General features: G+C 40.1%; 1 protein-coding gene across 9 annotated transcripts in view; it reads right to left on the reverse strand.

Moving 5' to 3' along the window:
- Positions 1 to 6: 6 nt before the first annotated feature.
- LOC114252761 (uncharacterized) overlaps positions 7 to 22100 on the reverse strand; it is a 102123-nt gene continuing 80029 nt past the window's right edge. For 5 of the 9 annotated variants that reach the window (XR_016324346.1, XR_016324348.1, XR_016324345.1 and 2 more), the window contains exons 2-19: positions 20991 to 21491; positions 19710 to 19865; positions 18145 to 18330; positions 17841 to 17965; positions 16784 to 16943; positions 16008 to 16103; positions 15269 to 15393; positions 14332 to 14464; positions 12665 to 12847; positions 11884 to 12015; positions 10832 to 10969; positions 9505 to 9667; positions 6321 to 8897; positions 5368 to 5472; positions 4503 to 4621; positions 3397 to 3538; positions 2178 to 2274; positions 7 to 1689 (exon numbers count right to left, since the gene is read on the reverse strand). Coding sequence is in view for 1 of the 9 variants with exons in the window: in XM_089733647.1 (XP_089589773.1) it covers positions 2249 to 2274; positions 3397 to 3538; positions 4503 to 4621; positions 5368 to 5472; positions 6321 to 8897; positions 9505 to 9667; positions 10832 to 10969; positions 11884 to 12015; positions 12665 to 12847; positions 14332 to 14464; positions 15269 to 15393; positions 16008 to 16103; positions 16784 to 16943; positions 17841 to 17965; positions 18145 to 18330; positions 19710 to 19865; positions 20991 to 21366 (4942 nt within the window). In the remaining 8 variants the exon portion in view is untranslated. Of the gene's footprint in view, positions 1690 to 2095; positions 2275 to 3396; positions 3539 to 4502; positions 4622 to 5367; positions 5473 to 6320; positions 8898 to 9504; positions 9668 to 10831; positions 10970 to 11883; positions 12016 to 12664; positions 12848 to 14331; positions 14465 to 15268; positions 15394 to 16007; positions 16104 to 16783; positions 16944 to 17840; positions 17966 to 18144; positions 18331 to 19709; positions 19866 to 20990; positions 21492 to 22100 lie in introns of those variants that run through there. The other 4 variants (XR_016324342.1, XR_016324343.1, XR_016324344.1 and 1 more) reach the window with 2 other exon arrangements.

The following is a 22100-nucleotide window of genomic DNA, read 5'->3' on the forward strand; positions in this document are numbered from 1 at the left end:
TGGACACATGTTTGGTTATTGTTTTAGCTAGTTTTTTTTCAATATTATATGCTTATTTTGTACTGTTGGTTTCCCAAATAAATAAATAAACACTAATCACAATAAAGGTCAATGTTCCATGACTTCTGAGGCATCATCACTAAAGCCAGTAGCAATTCTTTTGTATGGGTAATATTTTCATTTATTCAGAATAACACTTCCGAACGGATTTTGTAGTTTGATGGACGTCATATGGGACACATAAATAAGCGGATATGTGATTTTAAATGTATAATAATAAATATTTGCTGTTAAAACAGTGCAATGATGCGTGGTTAGTACCGCATTAGTGGCATATTATATTAGATATCATGAAAAAAGCGTAAGTCAAATGTAAGTTGTAAATATTTTAGGTAATTTGAAGGTAGTCGAAAATAGTATTTTTTATTTTGAAAACTCTTTAGCTTTACTATTTAAGTAAAATAAAAGTGATATACATAGTAAGTACTATTTCTATTATTCGGTATTAAAATCTCTGAAGAAATGATGTTGGAAGACTAAAATCTAAGAGATAGATAGCACTTTTGTAAAAAATATTAAACAGTACTACTTTATAACACTAATACATATATTACAGTATAACAGTAATAATTCATAATCTTTTTAGGAATATCGTATACAATTTACTCATAATTTAAAATAATTTTCTATTAGTATACAAATTCAAACAATTTTAGAACATTAGTAAATTATTTAAATGTTAATTGGTTTTTATATACGGGCATGCTTTAAGGCTTCGTCAAACAGAACGCGTAACTACCGCGCTTCAGAGCGCTAAACTGACGCCGCGCTATGACGCCGAGATGTGTTGTACTACTATGGTAACATACCGTCAAACAGAGCGCCAGCGCTATAAGTACGCGACGCTCTGTCGCGGCGTTAGGGCTGACAGCCCTTCTCTCGACACATCTGTTTGACGAAGCCTTTATATTTGTACATATGAGTCGTCTATTATCAAAGGCGGCAATCTGTACATTTGGACAAAAATTTTTTATTGATATGTCAATACAGATTTATTTGAATATAATCGTCTCCTTCAAAGAATACGGTTCAAAACCTGCATTAAATAAAGGTTAATAGTTAACCTGTTATTTATCTAAGATGTCGTTCCGAAGAGTTTTGTGACTGCCAATGGAATACAAAGTCAATAATTCGTTTTTCTGATTTACCAATCATTGACCAAAAGTCAGATTGCCGCCTTTGATAATAGTCGACTCATATGTATGTATGCTAAATTAATATATATTCATTAGTATGCATAAAGAAATGTATGCGAGTGCATGTACATACTATAAATGTAATGTATGTTTGTATATCTTCATATTTATTAAGTAATATTATGAAATTTAATTAACATTTTACTCCGATGTCAACCGACTAATTATTTTAAATTGATACACCACAATCTACCGTTATACTAATTCTATTTTTATTTTGTACGAAGAACAGTTGCCTGGAATAGATCGCTATTAACGTTAAGGCATTGTACTGCGAGCTTATAATTTTTCTGTTATAAAGAATATTATTTATACATATAATAATGTATAGAATGTGTAGTGTTCTGCTGCACACTGAAGGGCTTAACTCTAAACTTTGTACTTCATTTGCATAACCAAATGTTTTGTGTATTGTGTGCTTAAATATTACAATGATTAAACCAGTGATTCTCAACCACTGTGCCGCGCTACTTTTGTGTCTTGCCAAATATCAAAAGTGTGCCGCCAAATTTTGCAAATATATAATAATGTTAATATTATTAAATTATATCATTTAAAAAGAAAAATATTTTTAACATGAATATATATTGAAATCCACAAAAAAATAAATAATTTTATTATTTGCTTTGCAACGCGGTTTTTTCTTAGTGCCAAATTATGATGAAGCGGCGTGCATAGCAATAGGAATATGTCTCAATTCGGAGCACACTTGCCACTTCTGCGTACAAAACGTGTTGTTTTAGTGATAGTTGGGATTCACAAGGTGTTGCATAGTAGTTACTGCACCTTTTCTTTCGTTAAAATTGGCAAATGTATGTGATTCGGTAGTAAGTAAATAATTTTTATCTTTTTCTTTGGGTGCCGCCAAATTTTGAAATCGTTAAATATATGCCGCAACAAAAAAAAGGTTCAGAATCACTGGATTAAACAAATAATGTTTCTAAATAAATTAGTAACAATGCAAACAACATATAAATTAGAAGGCAAGAAGTTTATGAGAATTTCTCATGCCACCGTGCTGGAATAGAAAGAAAGCGAAACGTCCATGCGAATCATAATACAAGCTTAGATTAGACAATTTTTATGCACAAAATCATTAAGAATTTAATAAGTAAACATCTAGACGATCTGTGTATCTTTTGAGTCAGAGTTTTAAAATAGTCGTCTCCTAATAGATTTTTTATTTATTGCTTATATGTGTGGACGAGCTCACGGCCCACCTGGTGTTAAGTGGTTACTGGAGCCCATAGACAACTACAACGTAAATGCGCCACACACCTTGAGATATAAGTTCTAAGGTCTCAGTATAGTTACAACGGCTACCCCACCCTTCAAACCGAAACGAATTACTGCTTCACGGCAGAAACAGGAGGGGCGGTGGTACCTACCCGTGCGGACTCACAAGAGGTCCTACCACCGGTAACAATAGATAAGATGGCGTATCGAACAATGCGATTATTTTCAAATTCAACAGACAATGCCAAGTTTATTAGGTAATATTTACTTGATAAATATCATCTGGTAATAAAAATCAAATGAACAAAATTTGAAAAACAAAAACAATTGTCGTTGGGGCGCATTCTAAGCTGCACGAGTGGGACATTAGGCGCTATTATCGACACTACGCCATCATGCCTCAAGGTCGGTGGCGGCATTGATTTAGTGATGTCCATAGGCGCAGACGAACATTTAATACCAGATGGACTGTGAACTCGCCCGTATAGGGCCTATTCTGCGAATCGTTCACTCATTAGGGTTCAAAACGATAATTGTGATTCAAATGCAATTGTAACTTCGAAATAACGTCTCAAGGGGTCCAGTGGCATTCATTGTACCTACATAAGTAACAAAATCTTTAATCAATCATTAGTCTTTAACATAATTATGTCCAGATAGCAAATTCGTATAAAATAAAAACAATTAATTCCAAACTCATTAACACCAAATCCAATCGGAAATATTTTTCCAAACGGTAAAATGGCGTTTTCCTTAATTAAATAAATGCAGTGTTAATTGTGGTTAGAAATCAAAAGGCAAACTCCGTCTCTTCCACGCTCGGCGCATGCAAAGGCAAAGGAAAGAGACAGAACTAGTTCGGTCGACTTCGTGGTTGTATTTAGAAACGCGAGCGCGTACTCACCGGCGGCGGCGGGTGGGGGACGCGCGGCGCGGGTCGCCTGCGGCTTGGCGGCCGCCAGTCCGGCGCCAGCCGCGGTGGTGGGCTCACTGACGCCGTTCTTGATCCCGCCGCTAGATGGCGTGACGTTGGCTGCGGTCTGCACCTACATTTAATCAATTGATTAACTTTAAACTATAAATTCTATCGACCGAAGTACGTATCAAAATCGACTGTCACATAGAAATCAAAGGGCAGTAGTGTAAAAATTTTTTTAGAAGATGTTAATATATATATTTTTTAATTATTGTTTTGGCATCGAATGATCACCAGCTTATGGCTTCCCGCCCCCACCAATAGCGGATACACATCCAAGCTATTTACCGCCTAAATCTTCCGTCTCAAAGTACGTTCGAAGAAAGACGTTACTTAGCACCAATAGTTCCTAAGGAAGGGGGTCTCCATGATGACCTGGAGCTCGACTCAGTCAGTAAGTATTTACAGTCGGCATCATTGCGCCACTTTGAGAAGGCGATGCGACATGAAAACCCTCTTGTCGTGGCCGCCGGTAATTACATAGTCGATCCTGTGGACCGAATGGTAAACAGCCGACGTCGCCCTAAGCACGTCATCATGGATCCTGCCGATCCATTAACGGTGCTTTTAGGTACCTCAAGCACCGGTCGCCGTCCGCGTCGAACCCGTCGCTTACGACGAAGGGCTCTTCGAGTAAATTAACCCATTGACACAGCCCACGAGTTTCTCGCAGGATCTTCTCAGTGGGTTGCTTTTCCGATCCGGTGGTAGATTCTGCGAAGCTAGGGCTGCGATTGCTAGGGCTAGTGTTAGCAGCACTCCCGGCTTGAGCCCCCTGAGCTCACCTACTCGCCCGGTTATTCTGACATAACCTCTCAAGGCTATCAGCTTCGGTAGAAAAAAAAATGACCCTAGCACTACATTGAAAATTTCCATGTACCCGCAGATGTAATTGATTGGTGCTGGTATTATCGGTGCTGTATATGCCCTGATATAGTGCATACATAAAGCAGAGAGAACCGATCTCTTCGTAAACCCAAAGTTTACCAGGCAGTCCCCGAGACTAGTACTATAGAAAAAGCTTTCATTTTCACCTGCGGCCATTCGTTGACGGGGGTCGACGCTGGAGACTGTTGCTTGGCCGCCTTCGCAGCGTTCTCAATGCTCTCGATGAGGGATTTCACGGATAACCTCGAATCTTGACGGCTCACCCCTTTAATAGACAAAAAGCACTTATATGAATTACCCATGTATATGTTTTATGTTCATAGCGCATAAGGGACAGACGAACTTATGGTCTAACTTGTGTATAAGGGATATCGGAGCGAACAGACGAACTGAATCGAGGCCATCCATCTGAAGACATGAGATCGTAGTCTTAGTTGTATTGAATTTTGATATTGAATGTAAATAGCCTTGTAACCGCCTTAAACAGTATTGGAGTCCGTCAAATTGACGTTCAAAGATTCTGTTACATACAAACATACGAAGCTAATATAAGCATGTTGAAACAGATTGACTAGGTGGCGCAGTAGCTAGCAGCCCTGACTGTTGTGCCGAGGGTCGTGGGTTCGATTACCGCATCGGGCAAACGTTCGTGGGATGAACAGGTTTGTTTGCTCTTTGAAAGTCAGTGAAAGTCCCGTCAAAATCGTTTCATCCGTTCCAGAGATTAGCCGGAACAAACAAACAGACAGACGGACGGACAAAAATTGTAAAAAATGTTATTTTGGTGTATATATATTCATATGCATGTAGCAAAAAGCGGTTATTTCAATATTACAAACAGACACTCCAATTTTATTTATATGTATAGATTATTATTTACATTATTTCTGTACGGACCCACTTCGGGTAAAATCCTCCTCTAAGGTACACCACTTCTTCTTATACTTGGTGGTGCCAGGTTCAGCCAATCTACATAAAAGAAAACTATCCAATTATTTATATATAATTTACCTTTATTTCGCCGATGTGAGGCGGCCGTCGCCATAATGTCCTGGAGGGAGGCGCTGCTCAGCAGGGGCGGGGGAGGCGGCGGCTCTTCCGTTCTAGGCGGCATCGCTGCGCATTCAAATCTATACCTTAACATCTCGCTTATAAAGTTCAAAAGGAACATGAATTAAAAAAGAAATTTATTTTAGACCTCTAAAAAGATTTAAACTGGAAAATTTATTTGCCGAGTACTAGAAGGTCGTTGGCTGGCAAAGACGATACTGCTGATAGCTCATAAGGCGATAAATGTTACAATTAATAATTTGCAACAAAAAAAAATTCATTTTAGACAGTGAATGAATTGTGAATTTGTAAAACTGAAATATCCTTATAATGCCAAAATAACTATTTACATTACATTCGCTATACTTCAAGGTGTTCCGTGTGAAATTACGCGGAAAATAGCAAAATCACACTTGAGCGAATTATTATCATTCACTTCGACGACACGTTAAAGTTTTGCGAGAACCGTACAGTGTATTATTGAATTCGTTAACTTTGATAATGAATAATGTTTCCCGTTTGTATGTACTATATATATACATATATACCTAAGTAAAACAGAAAGGAATTTCCATATGTATCGCTACTTCATTTATAGTATCCGACACCAATGCTGTCAATAACATAAGTTTGAACTAGTCCGTATAGCGTTCGTCATTCGATCACCTATATCAGTAATTTGTCTGATTCGCAGAAAACGATTTCAGTATTAAGGTTTAACTTGACATAGTCCCAGTGAAATAGCCTCAATGAACACACACACAAAATCACAAGACCCACCACCAAACACCCCACACCCAATGAGAACAACAAACCACTCGACATTAGACTTGCCAAACATACATAAACAGTTATTTACATTTAGTTCACACCGACACGTTTAGGTTCCTGGTCACAAAAGCCTTCCAACTTACGTAGCGGTCTGGGCGGGAGGGGGTCGTTCAATGACCTTATGGGGTGCGAGAGTCGTTTGTGCTCCAGCGTCTTCCAATACGGTTTATCGCGGTTCAACGACCCGCTATCGGTTCTTGGAGATTTTTGTTCTAAGGAAAACTTTCGCAGCGGCACGTCCGGCTTCCGAGCTTCTAGAGGTTTCCTCTCTAAGCTCTGTACTATTTCCCCAATGGAGCCACTAGGTTTCTTGTTGGAGTTCGCACTCGGAGACCGAGATAACGTTATGACGGATTTAGTAACACCAGACAATTCTTTTACTATGCTCGTTAAGTTTCCATCAGAACTTAGTTTTGATTGTCTTTCATCTTTCTTTGGTTTCTTCGGTTTCCTAGGAACTTTCAGGATTTCCTCTCTGGTAATGAAAGCGAAATCGTCAAGATTTCTGCTCGTTAACTTATCATCGTCCGCTACGTTTTTATCCAAGTAAGTGGGTAGAACTGGACCGATCTCTTCATAATAATTCTCTTCAGATTCCCGCCTTGAATGCGGCAAGAATGTATTCATATGCTTAACATCTTCTTTGATGTTGACTTCCTCTTCAACTGATTTAGTGGAGCTTAGATTTGTGTTTATAACGAAAGGAACATTTTCGACAGGCTGGTAGTACTGATTGTCGATCAACCATTCCGGTGTTTTGGTTAATTTCCCTACATCGTTTTTCGACATTTCTGAAGATTTCCAACTACTTTTGATTGGTGATTTCGGGTCTTCTTTCGATATGTCGTCATTGGAACCCAAATGTTTCCAAGACAAGAATGGCAATTGTTTGGTCTTCGTATTTTTCTGATAAATGCCTTTCTTCTTTACATTCGCTTCGGTTGTTTTGACTTCGCTAGGGTTTGCTTCTTTTTTCAGAACTTGATCGGTATCATCGTAATAAACCGTTTTCTTATCTTGCTTAATATCATGATGCGCAATACATTTCTGCGTCGCGTTATAGGGTTTTAGCAGTATCGGTTGTATTAAAACGGGACTTATAATAATGGGCGATGTTGGATCAATATTTCCGTTGAGTATTTTGATCGGCGACACAAAGGTCTTTAGCTTTCTTGCCGGTCGTTGTACAGGCTCGACTGCGTTGTGCACTGCAACAATTTTCGGTGCTTGACCACGAAATGGATCTCTAGTGTTTATTTTTAAATGATAACTAACGCCACTATCATCCGATTTGTCGTGTTTCACTTCATTATCAGTGTCGTTCGTATTTATTATATTTACTAAAGGTATCGTCCCTTCAGTTACAGAGCTGAATGGGAAATGAATGGATCCGTCTAAGTTTTTCTTTTCATGTTCATTTACATTCTGTTCACAATCTTTGATTTCGTTATCGACTGACTTTGATTGAAGACTAGATAAAACCTCCTTAGCAATATTGCCGTCAATATAATCATTGTATTGCGCAACATCAATCACCGAACACGTATCTGAACTGTTCGATTTTATCCGACATGATCTTTTCGTTCTATTATTTCCAATTATTCGTTCTATGGCCGCCTTGAATGTCAATTTTAATTCTTCGTTTACTTTTCTCAAATCCCTTTCGATTTTATCGTCTGTGCACACTCTTAGACTTTGCTCTTTGGTTTGGGGCAATGGTTTTAAAATATCAACAGTCGGTTCCACTCTTATGTCATTTGGATAAGGAAAAGGCAGAATAGACTCTGCCTTAACAACTGGTATGTCTTTGGCGTAATCCACGAAATCGCTATATGGAGATAGAGACTGCGTTTCCATTTGTTCTTTAATAAAATTGCAATTTTTTGTAGAATCGTTGTTATTTTTTTCGATGGGCGATAAAAAAACGCAGTCAGACCCTTCTGTAAATATAGACAGGTCGCTTTCGTTAGGGCCACAATGAAATAGTTCTATACTGGTGGCTTCTTTTAACACCTCTTTGAATTCGGTGTTAGGATTCAAACTATCCATACTTAAAGCCTTTGGTTTCCCATTCAGTAAACCCGAAATTTCTGTACCGAACACCGTTTTGTTTCTACGTTCTATTACGTTACCAGATTCGGACTGCGAAACCAATTTTACGTTCGCAGTAGAATTTTCAACTACCGCTTCCGTATCGTTCATTGTTACCAAATCATCACTATCAAAAGCGTCTTGTCTGTGAAGCTTTTCGCTGAAAAGGTCAACAGCCTCCTGTCGCTTCAGCTCTTTGTTATGAAATAGAGGTGAAACGACCTCATCTCCAGCTTCTTCGGCATCGGAAACAACACTTGTTATATTTTCGTCATCATTGCTTTCGTCTGTCGTCACGTTATCGATTTCAATTTTCAATCCATTCGTCACATCGATATTACAATCCGAGTTATTCGGTTTGCGGAAAGCTTGATCTACGATACTCGAATCACGCGGCGGAGGATCGGAGACGCTATGAACTCTAGACAAATATCTGGTCGTGATGTTCTTAAAAACGTCTTTAGACGAACAATCGCTTTGTGAATCACACAAATCCGTGTCTTTCGATAACAATCTCTCGTCTTCAGAGCAATTAATTACGCTATCCATTGATTCTGACCTGTCAATACCTGTTATGGTACATTAAAAACGGTGATTAGAATATTGAGAAGGAGTTGACATTTATATACATTACATTACGTTTGACTTGGACCATTTCAAATTTGTTTTTCGCTCTTAATTTATATGGTACATTAAGACAATTCTATTATAATATATATTTAAAATAAGATAATTCATTACTTTACGAAACTTCCAATTTGAAATACGCCAAGTACATGCTACATCTCGTTAGTTAGTTCTATGAGACTGACGTGGATATTAACGCAAGCCTTACACAGAATTAGTGCACTGTAATGCATGTTAATTCTGCTCTAGTATACACAATAAAAACTATTTTCTACTAAAAAGAAAATAATAATAAGAAAAACATCCATGCATTTCTATGTCCAAGTTCTAGTACGCAAGTATATTACAAAACTTTCAGAAATTTAGCAGCACATGCCCTTTTAATTAATCGATACACAAAATCGATACGAATCAACTCGATAACCTTACACTAATCTCGAAACAAAATCGAACAGATAACATTTGCGTTCGAACATCGCGTGGGCAGTCCAAAAATCATGCGGTCCCTTTCAAACAACTGAAGATCTCAATAGGGCATCTCTGTCTCACCTTTGAGCGAGTGTATCTGATCTTCTAACAGCCTGATGCGGTCGCGCGCGATCTTATTCTCGGAGACGAGTCGCTCCAGCTCACGCTGGGCCTCCGTTTTAAAATCGTTCGCGACTCGCACCGTCATCAGTAGATCACTTTGAAATTGCTTCCATTCGGCTTCCTGTAAATTAACAAAAAAAAAAAACTTAACGTCTCCAAGGTTTTTTTTTTATTGCCCTTGTAGGCAGACGAGCATCCACCTGATGGTGAGTGGTTACCGTCGCCCATGGACTTCAGCAATTCCAGGGGCAGAGCCAAGCCGCTGCCTACCGCTTAATACTCTCCACAAGCCTCGTTTGAAGAAGGACATGTCATAACGCTCGGGAAACACCGTGGAGGGGAGCTCATTCCATAACGGGATGGTAAGAGAATGGAGAATTTCCTGTCTAGAGGGTCGCTATCATAGAACACAATATATTTGACAGATGCTTGAATGTCTTGCTTACGACATTTTCAAGATAAGCTTGCATATATATGAGGCCGTCAGCGCAAAAGGGACCTAAGCTTACCATAGTCAGTATGGAGGCAATTAGGTTGAATTTTCTTGAAATTGAATTTGAGTAGGCAAAAAAAAACAATACTCGCAAAAATAATGTTTACAAAGCTATCTGTTATCTATGGGTGAAACTAAGGCCGGTTTTGCATCATTATATTTTATTTTAAATAAACTCCATTAAACATATAATAAACTTGAATATAAAAAAAATGTGGGTTACGCCACTTTTGCGCTGACGACCTTCATATACAAGTTCCGAATAACAACATTCGGACCGTCAGTCTACCGAGAGTACTAATATCACATAAGTCATACATCGTACATACATACGTCAGTACATAAGTCTCCCAAAATTTCGTAATATAAATATCACCACCTTGAGAATAGAGATCTCAACTGTATAGCTTAAAGACTTAAGACGAACTGGAACGCATGAATGCTTGAGGGCAGATATAAGTAGAGGTAGGGTGTGATACCTACACATTCAATCATTTCCTGGTGGTTTCCATTTTACTGGTGGTAGGACCTCTTGTGAGTCCACACAGGTAGGTACCACCACCTCTCCTTTTTTTGCCGTGAAGCAGTAATGCGTTTCGGTTTGAAGGGTGGGGCAGTCGCTGTAACTATACAGAGACCTTAGAACTTATATCTCAAGGTGGGTGGCGCATTTACGTCGTAGATGTCTATGGACTCCAGTAACCACTTCACACCAGGTGGGCTGTGAGCTCGTCCACTCATCTAAGCGATAAAAAAAAAAATCCTCTTCAGTTTTTTTTTTAGTATACTCACGTCTCTTTCTCTGTCCCTCGTGAGCTGAGCGTTCCTGGCCCTAGCCTCTTGGAGCTGCCTCTCAAAGTCCGTGGCTCTGGCGATAGCCTCTCCGGCCCGACTCATCAGCGTCAGCTTCTCGTCAGTAGCCACTTGGACCTGGAAGCCGTTATTTTGATTAACATAAAATTGATCACTTCACAAGTTTAAGATTAAAATTAAAATTAACGATTTAATATCACAATTTTTATCATACATTTTATTATTTTCGATGTATCGAATCTATACTCTATACTAGTATATAAATCTACAGTGGTTTTTACGGATGTTCCGTTAGAACTACTGAACCATGCATCCGATTGACTTGAAACTTGGTATCCATGTAGAAAATACATGTACTTAATGGATAGGCTAATATTTATAGGAGTGCTGAACTCCCTAATAATAATGCCAATAAATAGTAATGCTAATTCTAAATTATTCGCGCGGCGAAGCGGGTGAGTACGGCTAGTATCGATATATTTCTAAACTACAATCAGGGGACAGCAGATCAATTAAAACAAACAAGGGAATGTTATCCACATATGCATATGACGTTGGTTAGTCAGTTTTTTTTTTTTTTCTACCTAAGCTGATAGCCTTGAGAGGCTATATCAGCGTAGCCTTAACTAGTAGGTGAGCTCACGGGGCTCAAACCTGATGACGTTGCTAACACGAACCCTAGCAAGAGCAGTGCTTCGCAGAATCTACCGCCGGATCGGAAACGCGTCCCACTGAGAAGATCCGGCGAGAAACTGGTTTATTTCTGGTGGTAGGACCTCTTGTGAGTCCGCGCGGGTAGGTACCACCACCCTGCCCATTTCTGCCGTGAAGCAGTAACGTGTTTCGATTTGAAGGGCGCGGCAGCTGTTGTAACTATACTTGAGATCTTAGAACTTACATCTCATGTGGTGGATGTCTATGGGCTCCAATATCCACTTAACACCAGGTGGGCTGTGAGCTCGTCCACCCATCTAAGCAATAAAAAATAAAAAAAACACTTATCCATATGACGTTGGTTCGTCAGTACGCACCTGTATCTGCATCTCGGAAATGTTCTCCTGCAGGGTGTTGATCTCGCCCTGCATGGCGGACTTCTCCTGCCGCAGCTGCTCGACCTGGAACTCCAGCTCGGAGATCGTTGATTTCGCGTTGTTGCGAGACACCTGAGAACGTTTGCGATAAACAATTTATAGGTAACTGGCCTTTATACGGCGGATTCCCACTGGGTCGTGTAGAAATAAATTGAGAATTTTAGTACTTTTTATTAGTACTTTTTATTAACAGTAGGCAGCGATTTGACTCTGCCCCTGGCATAGCTGAAGTCGATGGGCGACGGTAACCACTCACCATCAGGTGGGCCATGTGCTCGTCTACTTTTAAGGGCATTTGTGGGCAAATTGTGTGCATTTAAACACTACCACGCTCTTTATAAGTAGTTTTTTAATTTTTATTGCAAATATGGGTGGACGATCTCACGGCTCATCTAGTGTTAAGTGGTTACCGGAGCCCATAGACATCTACAACGTAAATGCCGCCACCCACCTTGAGATATGAGTTCTAAGGTCTCAGTATAGTTACAACGGCTGCCCGGCCCTTCAAACCGAAACGCATTACTGCTTCACGGCAGAAATACTTCACGACAGTCGCGTTTCCGATCCGGTGGTAGATTCTGCGAAGCACGGCTCTTGCTAGGTTTCGTGTTAACAGCGTTGTCAGGTTTGAGCCCCCTGAGCTCTCCTACTAGTTAAGGTTACGCTGATATAGCCTCTTAAGGCTCTCAGGTTAGGTAGGAAAACAAAAGGGTATAGTTACGAGCGCGTCGTCGTGCAGCTTGCGCGCGTCGGAGTGGGCGCGGTCGAGCTGGCGGTGCGCGTGCGCGAGGCGCTCGGCGAGGGCGTGCGCGCGCTGCGCGTGCGCCTCCGCGTCCCGCCGCGCCGCCGCCGCCGCCGCCTCCGCCTCCGCCGCGCCCGCCGCCGCGCCCGCGCCCTCCGACAACTAGCCATGCCACGACACATTACCAGATATTACCAGTCTGCTTACTGTGAGTGTTTTAACGTTCTCGCGTAAAAGTTAACTCAAATTTGTAAACAGTTGGACAGCGCCGTTAGCGCCAAACATAAGCAAATAATTAAATTCCATAGAATTTAGGGTTAACTTTTACGCTATCGAGAAATTTAAAAAACTCGCACTAAGGACACATTTGTTCGATTTATTTGTAAAACATCTCTTTGCATGTAAAGCGTTACTTATGTTTCTATTATTTTAAATACATTTGACAGTGTCATAGAAAGTGCTACACAAACCACACGTATTTTGACTATCTTTATCACTAGACTTATTAATTGTTTATTAACCTAATGAAATTAAAAGAGAGCGATGATCGGACTAAGCAGCCACACTGAAGTGTCAGTAAAACTCTCAGGTTATTGCGACTAATTTTGTTATAACTCAGATGGGCTAAAAGGTCAAGTTACTGATGGCCGTAATAGTTATATAGGTACATAATTGCTGTTCGATGGAGATCAGCAAATCATTTGTTCAAAAGATGTTAACTGTTGATTACTGACTACATTTGATTTTGACCTTTGTGACGTAGGCAGTACAAATAGTTGCAAATCTGGAACTTTTCGAATTCGTGATGTCAACCCAAACATTTTCAATATTAAACTTAGTGAATCGTAAAGTTTTTTTTGTAATTTTTTAAATATATATTTTGAAAAACGTATCTTAAAATAATATATACAATTTTTTTCCGTTTGGCAATCACCCTTTAATAACGCCCTATTCAAAGGTTCCAAGCTGGTCTGATCCGAACTTATATTCATAATTCAACAATTATTCAGCTTTCCTGAATGCGCTGCTGAATGTGGCGTATACAACTCGAGATTTAGATAGGAAGAAATCTCTAGGATAGTCAAAGAATATGTGTTTATTATATGTATACATCGCTAACAAGTAACTAATTCTATCTATGTATGCGCTTTATCACTAAATATACCATAACGGGTCAAATGACCAATTTGGAACTTTTGCATTGAAAATGTACGTAACCATCTTATTGCTTTTGCACATTTGACTTCATTAATTTTTCTTCCCAATTGATCTAATGTTATTATACTACTTTCTGTCTGTTTTGTTTTGTTTATTTTGAGTAATACTTGTCGTATACCGTTTATCTACTCGCTATGGTAGATAAAGGTGCCAGTAAGTGGTGGTATGATTAGTGTTAAATTACGATTTGACTAAAGCGATATAAAAGTGCTGATGTGAATGCGCGCGTGCCCTGTCTATACAATACATGACTCGTAAATTTCCATTCGCTGTAGACGATGAGCGGTAGGCAGCGGCTTGGCTCTGCCCCTGGCATTGCTGAAGTCCATGGGTGACGGTAGCCACTCACCATCAGGACGTACGCTCGTCTGCCAACAAGGGCAATAAAAAAAAAACTGAAGTACAGAGAGTATGGTCACTGTGCTGACCTTGGCTTTAGCGGCGTCGAGCAGGTCGGAGAGCGTGGCGACCTGGTGCTGGCGGGCGGCGGCCAGCTCCCGCGCCGCCTGCGCCTCCAGCTCGCTCTCGGCGCGCGAGCACTCCAGCGAGCTCTCCAGCGACCTGCCCCAGCACCACAACGGAACGTAACCTCACTGCTGGTAGGACGTCTTGTGAGTCCGCACGGATAGGCACCACCACCATGCCTGTTTCTGCCGTGAAGCAGCAATGCGTTTCGGTTTGAAGGGCGGGGCAGCCGTTGTAACTATACTGATGATATGATGATACTCCAACGGTTGTCTTGGTGTTCAGACGGGAATGTGCGAGGATTTCGCGGCAGAAATGGAGCGGAGTCTGGTCCGCATACATCCCCGCACCGAGCTTCCAGCGGAGCTTTTCTTTTCGCTCACGGTCCTAGTGTGAAGGGGCTACCGGAGCCCATAGACATCTACAACGTAAATGCCGCCGCCCACCTTGAGATATAAGTTCTAAAATCTCAAGTTAGAACAGTTGTCCCACCCTTCAAATCGAAACGCATTACTGCTTCACGACAGAAATAAATAGGGTGGTGGTACCTATCCGTGCCGACTCACAAAACGTGTACCTACGACCTACCACCAGTAATTACACAAATTATAATTTTTGCGGGTTTTATTTTTTAATATTATTTCTTCACCGTGGAAGTCAAACGTCAACATTTGTTAAGTACGTATTTCATGGAAAAATTGGTATCCGCCTGCGGGATTCGAACACCGCTGCATCGCTTCAACACGAATGCACCGGACGTCTTATCTTTTAGGCCACGACGACCGCAAAGGGAGACATATCATATCATATCAAATCGCCGTATTATTATGATGCATTAACGCTTGGTTTAATCGCAGCGTGCGTGCGACTCCCATCAACATCTCAACGTCAGGACCTCACCTAATCCTTTCACTGAGAGCTTCATTTTCTTTGGTTTTCTCTTCTAAACTAGTTTTCAATTGACTCAACTCCTCTTCCAGCTGTTCTTGTTTGGTTAACAGATGCTTTCTTTCCTCCTGCGACATCTGCGGATAGCAAATTGAGATTCACTTTAAACAAAAAAAGAAACAACATGTTGTTTGATGATAATCGATTCAGAGACTCAAACGGTTTTCGGGACGTGAGGTCGGAAGTGTCGCAATTGTATTGTGTCCTTATACCGGAAGGATGGCTGGTCTGCGGCAGACATAGAATGGTGGTATACTGATCCGTGTTGGCTTCCAAAACATACAACCGCTCGTGGATGCGTAACTATGCACATTGTATGTGTAATAGTGCACACTATGTAATAATACAACATCAATCTTTGTTTAATGATATCCATAAATTATACAATTGATAAATCTGCATGAGACGCCACAAAAAAATCTCAGATATTTTTGAGAAATATTTAATATTAAATTATAAAAATAATTCTCGTCAGCATAAATGTATTTATAAGGTATTCTTGTCGCAAAAATCACTCCCAAACGGAAATATGTCACCTTTTTTTTTGGAGCTTCCACATCCTTCCATTGCTATTTTTAAATGTATTATAATATTAAATATTGCATTCGAAATTCGATCTAGCATTTTCGACCTTACGTCACTGACGTTTAGAGTTTTAAAAAAAAAGCAAAGTCAACATTGAAGATGTTACCTTCAACATGGCGAACAGCTGTTGATCCGTGTCCCCGGGGACCAGGTTCACGGGTTCAATGCCCTCACGCAACAATAGCTCTTGTAGTGTGTCCACCTGCAAAAATATTTTATTACATGAAAACAAAAAATTCCATCAATTGACCTTATTTTCATAAAATCATCTGTTAAAGAACACTATTTATCCTTACCATATTAGATAAAAGTATATATATTTGTATAATGTATTATAATATAAAGTAAGTATATTATGTATGTGTCTGTATAATATATGTGTGTGTGTGGGTATTTGTATGTATATATTATATTGTTTTGTATCTTGTAATATGTCTATATTATTATATGTAATGTTTACTGTATGCGCTAGGTTTGTGTTCCTAATTCTTCTTTCCTCCTGCAGCTCTAGTGGAAGAGATTTCAACATGAAATAAGTAGTGCCCTTGGACTCTGTATCCTTATTGTCATGTTTCTTCCAACAGCTGTGTGTACAAAAAAAAACTTTATACCGGCAAATATGCAGGATATTTTTTATAAAAAAACCTAATTTGAATCATACAACCTAGATTATACATGGTATATTGGAATCGTCCAAATAACCGCAAACGGTCGGTGAATTTAATTCTTTTTATGCACGTAATGTAATGCAAAATAAAAACGGTAGATGCACGGGCATAGCTGCTTAGTCTACCGGAATACGGACGCAGGAGCTATTATATACCATTTACTTGTACCAGGTGTTTACTACAAAAAGAAAACAATTTTTATCTTCCTACCCACCTTCGTCCTGCTGTCCTCTAGTTTCTCGGTCTGCCGACAGAGGGACTCCAGTAGGACCTGTTTCTCGTCAGCCAGACGCTCGTTGTCCGCGTGAGCGTCGGCCAGTTGCGACTGCAGGTCTGCAAGTTCCGCCAACGTCGCTTGGAGCTCTTCGCTTGTGCTGAAAAACGTAATATATATCTTATGACTAGTATGATACTATACTTTTTGAAGACTATATTCTCTATATATTAATATGCGAAGCAGAAACTTTGTACCCCTCTTTGTACGAAAATTGCGCGGACGGAGGAGTATATTTCTTATACTTATCTTATACCTTTATACGAGCAATTCTTGTGTATTAATATATACTTATATAATCTGAATCTCGGAAACGGCTCCAACGATTTTCATAAAATTTAGTATACAGGGGATTTCGGGGGCGATAAATCGATCTAGCTACGATTTATTTTCAGAAAATGTTGTTTTATTCGTGTTTACAATAATCAACTCTTCCCGACATCTATTGGCGAATAATAATACTATTTTTCTTAATTGAGGGCAACTAACCGTTTTAAAGAAACAACAAGATGGCGTTGGCGATAAAAAAAAATCTAGTCATCATCTAGTAACAATTAATTTGAGACATTAATCAACTGAGATGAAATTAAATAAAATGAGGTGAGATGATAGGGGATGAAATATGATTTCAGTAAAATGGTGGTCATTTACTGAGATTTTTTCAGTGGGCTTTTTGCAGGATCCCCAGAAGCTACGTCCAGCTGCTCTATTTCATTTTCCCACATTTGTGCACCTTCACAGATATTATTCAGTTAATAAGCCACCCTTATTACACATTTAAACTTGAAGAAACAACTAAATAGACAAAATAAAACAAATCACACAACTTCACTCGACGCGTTTTTTTTTATTGCCCTTGTAGGCAGACGAGCATACGGCGCACCTGATGGTAAGTGGTTACCGTCGCCCATGGACTTCAACAATGCCAGGGGCAGAGCCAAGCCGCTGCCTACCATTCCCGCCAAATAGTCAATGAGGGATAAATAGATTAGTATACCTATAATGGTGTTCCTCCATCTGCAGGATGCGGTCCTGCAGACACGCGACCGACACCTCGCTGAGCGAGGAGGACGAGTGCTTGTCCCACTCCGGGGTGCTCGCCTCTCCGCTGTCGCCTTCGCCCTGGTAAATTCGCCACGGCTAATTATAATGCCAATTCTTCGATAAACAAATAGCTCCATTTTGCTAAACGTTTTTAAAGAGTATAAACTAAAGGCAAAGCTGGAAGATGAGTAAGTAGACGTCAATTCAAGTGACTGGATGATGTCCGATGGTTATAAGTTTCTTAACGGGCTACGTACATTGTGGGCGAGCGCTATGGAGGCCGGCGCCGAGGAGTGCATGCGGCGGGGTGCTGGCGCGAGCAGCAGCTGCCGCTTCTCGCTGTCGGAGAGCGGCGAGTGCGCGACGCCACGCAGCCGCGCGCGCAACGCCCCGTTCTCGTCGGCGAGACGCTCTAGCGCCGCCTCGCGTTCCGCTTCCACGCTCTAAACGCAAACACAATACAGGATTAAATTTTATGAATTGAGCCCTATAAAATCAAAGGCAGCTAAATCCAAGTCTGTCAAATATTCAGGTAAACTACAAAAATCGGCGCTAAACACGTCATTAAGGATCCTCCCGATCCATCAAAGTACTGCTCTTGCTAGGGCCAGTCTTAGCAACACTCCTGGCTTGAGAAGCTGAAATAGCTTTGTTAGAATAGCTATGATATTCTTTATTTTAAATGATAAAACTTCGTTTATTAGTACTTAGTACAGAGTAAAAATGAAAGTTTTGAATTGAATTTGTTAGAGATTTAGCTGCATTTGTTATAACATTAAAACACTAAAGCGTGTCCAACTGATTAACAAAATAGTGCCATTGTTAATCCATTTTACAACATTAAGGCGTTTAGCTGCCTTTGATTTTATAGGCCTCAATTTTTCGTTTCTGAAAATTTACAAAATCCTTCATTAAAAATTAAATATAGGATAGGTAATATTATGTTGCTGCCATTTACAGGAGCAATGAGAAACTAATCGAAGCGAAGCCATCTAGTGGCCGACGCCCGTAAACATTTTTGTTGAGTGTTTGGCTTGCTTATCTATATCGACGCTTGAAACTTGAACTTTACAGTAGACTAATTTAAAGTTGAAATACCTGAAAAAATTTATCTTCTAACGAATCTAGCTGTAGGTTTGAAATGATTTTAATAGACCAAGAAATATATATTTTTTGCGCACCGGACATGGTTATTGACTATCATTTATGTATAAAGCAGTTATTGTCGCTTAGTCACGTTTGCCTTTCAAGCGTCGATATGAAGTCGTCGTGGCCTAAGAGATAAGACGTCCGGTGCATTCGTGTTGAGCGATGCACCTGTGTTCGAATCGCAGGCGGGTACCAATTTTTCTAATGAATTACGTACTCAACAAATGTTCACGATTGACTTCCACGGTGAAGGAATAACATCATGTAATAAAAGTGAAACCCGCAAAATTATAATTTGCGTAATTACTGGTGGTAGGACCTCTTGTGAGTCCGCGCGGGCAGGTACCACCGCCCTGCCTATTTCTGCCGTGAAGCAGTAATGCGTTTCGGTTTGAAGGGTGAGGCAACCGTTGTAACAATACTGAGATCTTAGAACTTATATCTCAAGGTGGGTGGCGGCATTTACGTTGTAGATGTCCATGGGCTCCAGTAACCACTTAACATCAGGTGGGTTGTGAGCTCGTCCACAGATCTAATCAATAAAAAAAAACAATAATCAGAAACTGTTACGCATACATTGCTCTAAACTAGACATTAAGCATTTCTTTGATATAAATACGACTGCAGTCTGAAACGTCTAAAATCAATGACCGCAGGTTTAATCACCACGAACCTTCAATTTATCCAGTTCAGCTCTCAGTCTATCAGCCTCGGTGGCCTTCTCAAGGAGTTCGTCGACCCTCGCTTGGAGCTGTGCTCGTTCCATTGCGCTTATTTCCAGTTCCCTCCTCAATGTCTCTATCTCACGGGCTCCTGATATTAATGATGCCTGTAACGTTAAAATGATAGGTCAAGAATCGACCAAGATTTTTGTTACCCCACATTGTACCAATTACCAGATATTGGAACAGATATCAGTTCATATGTACAGACATCGTATGTGAGATATAAAAAAAATCCACCTTTGTCTTGTGAACATGGTCCTATCAAGCCAAAGGTAAGGGTTTTGTGTGATATAGGCCCAGAAAAGCAACTATGCACTATCCTAATTCTTCTCGTGAGCGTAAGGATAAGAAGGGTAAGGCCTAATGGTAAGGGATTTGGTTAATGATGAATAGCAACATTCTCTGAGTATTATCCAATTATCATCATCATCGTCATAAGCCCACAGTCGTCGTATGCTGGACATAGGTCCCTAACAATTTACACTAGTAAGTCCGATCTTCGGTGTATGGTATATATGTAGAACAAACCTTGATTTACTGCTAGTTGAGCATACTGCCCATGCGAGTATGGGCAAGTTTCATTTGTCTATACTAATATTATAAAGAGGAAAGATTTGTTTGTTTGTTTGTTTCGAATAGGCTCCGAAACTACTGGACCGATTTGAAAAATTCTTTTTCCATTCGAAGCCGACATTGTCCCTGATGAACATAGGCTACTTTTTTTAATTATTTTTTTATATTTTTTTTGGTTTCATGTGTGTTTGAATGTTTCCGAAGCGAAGCGAGGGCGGGTCGCTAGTATATTATAATGGTTATCGAAGCCTTCAAACTGAAATGCATGTTAAGTGACCAGCACTGTGGCCCCTAGTGGTAATAGTTAAAATCATCCGTTAACACAAGTTAGGTACGAATTTAATTAGAAAAATTGATATCTGCCTGCATAAGTGCATAAGTGTTAAAAAATTCTCAAGGGCCGGCATATCATAGACATGTATATGGGATTCGCCATGCCAATTACTTGACTGAAAGAAAATACGCTCATAAAACTCGGATTGCGTATTTGGACACGCATTGTTATAGAATTTGACATTTTATTTACTCACTAGAATTAATATGTTGACCAGTATTAAGATCATAATATTGTTTTTTTTTTTCCCAAGCTTAAATGACCACATAAGACAATAAAAGTTTGCTCTGCTAACGTGTATTCTAGAAAACCGTGTACATACCTCTGATGGAGCTGCAGGCATGAGCTCCACGTCCGGAAAGCCCGGCATGTGGTCAGCATTTAAAGTGACTGGCAGGCTAACGTACTCCTGGGAGCCTCGTTCGTCTACCGATCCACCCAGCTCCTCGGCGCTTCCGTAATCCCTTCCGACCTGTCCATCTTCGTATTCCAAGCTCTCTCTAAGCTCGGGGTCCTCTAGAACCGCATTATTATTCCCGAGATCCTTCTTTTTGTGTGCCTTGTGCAGCTTCTCCTTCGAGCCGAAGATCTTCAATGCTTTGTCTCTTGCGGGCGCTACTTTGTGGTGCTTGGAATCGAGGCTGGACACTGAAGGAGCTCCTTTCAGCGTGGCCTCCTGTTTCCCCTGACTAGGTCCTCTACGGAACAACGATTTAAACTTCATCATCTTGACGTTCCTTATAGCATCGTTCGCATTCGTATCACTGATCGATTCGTTTCGTTTCTATCATGTTCCAACGGTCACTGTTCACGTTACTGCGATCTGAATCGTTGATTAAATAGGCGCGTTCCGACATTGTAATAGACCAGACGTTTTGCTTTTTTAAATTAATGCTTATAATTGTGACATCGAACAGGCCGTAGAGAGAGAGCGTAGCTACGACTTTCCAAATGTTTTCTACTTTATCTTTATTGATCCCGACGTTTCTATAGGAATTCTCTAATCTAAGTAGTTATGTAAAGAGGAATCTTTTGGTGTAATTTGTTAGGGCATTATTCTCTAGCTCGTTTTTTGTCCGATTGGATTGAAACTTTTTGTAGGTTTCTGTTATATTTTCGTAAACGTACGATAAGAGTAATTTAATAATGGGCGGTTTTCGTATCGATCACGGAACGGTCACAGTGGGATATGATTAGTAAAATGAAACGCGTCTTTTGATTGCCTTTGTAAGCGAATGAGCATATGGCTTAAATGGCCATAAATACTTGAGCCACACCCAAGCAGTTTCCTACTGCTATATACTCTTCTCAAACCTCAATTGAAGAAGGACATCTCATGTCCTCGTGAAAAATCGCGGAGGGGAGTTCATTCTTAGCTCGAATGGCACGTGGCATTAAAGATCTTTTTTACTGGTGGTAGGACCTCTTGTGA

This window comes from Bombyx mandarina, chromosome 16 (genome assembly GCF_030267445.1).
Source record: "Bombyx mandarina strain Sakado chromosome 16, ASM3026744v2".
NCBI classification, from domain to species: domain Eukaryota; kingdom Metazoa; phylum Arthropoda; class Insecta; order Lepidoptera; family Bombycidae; genus Bombyx; species Bombyx mandarina.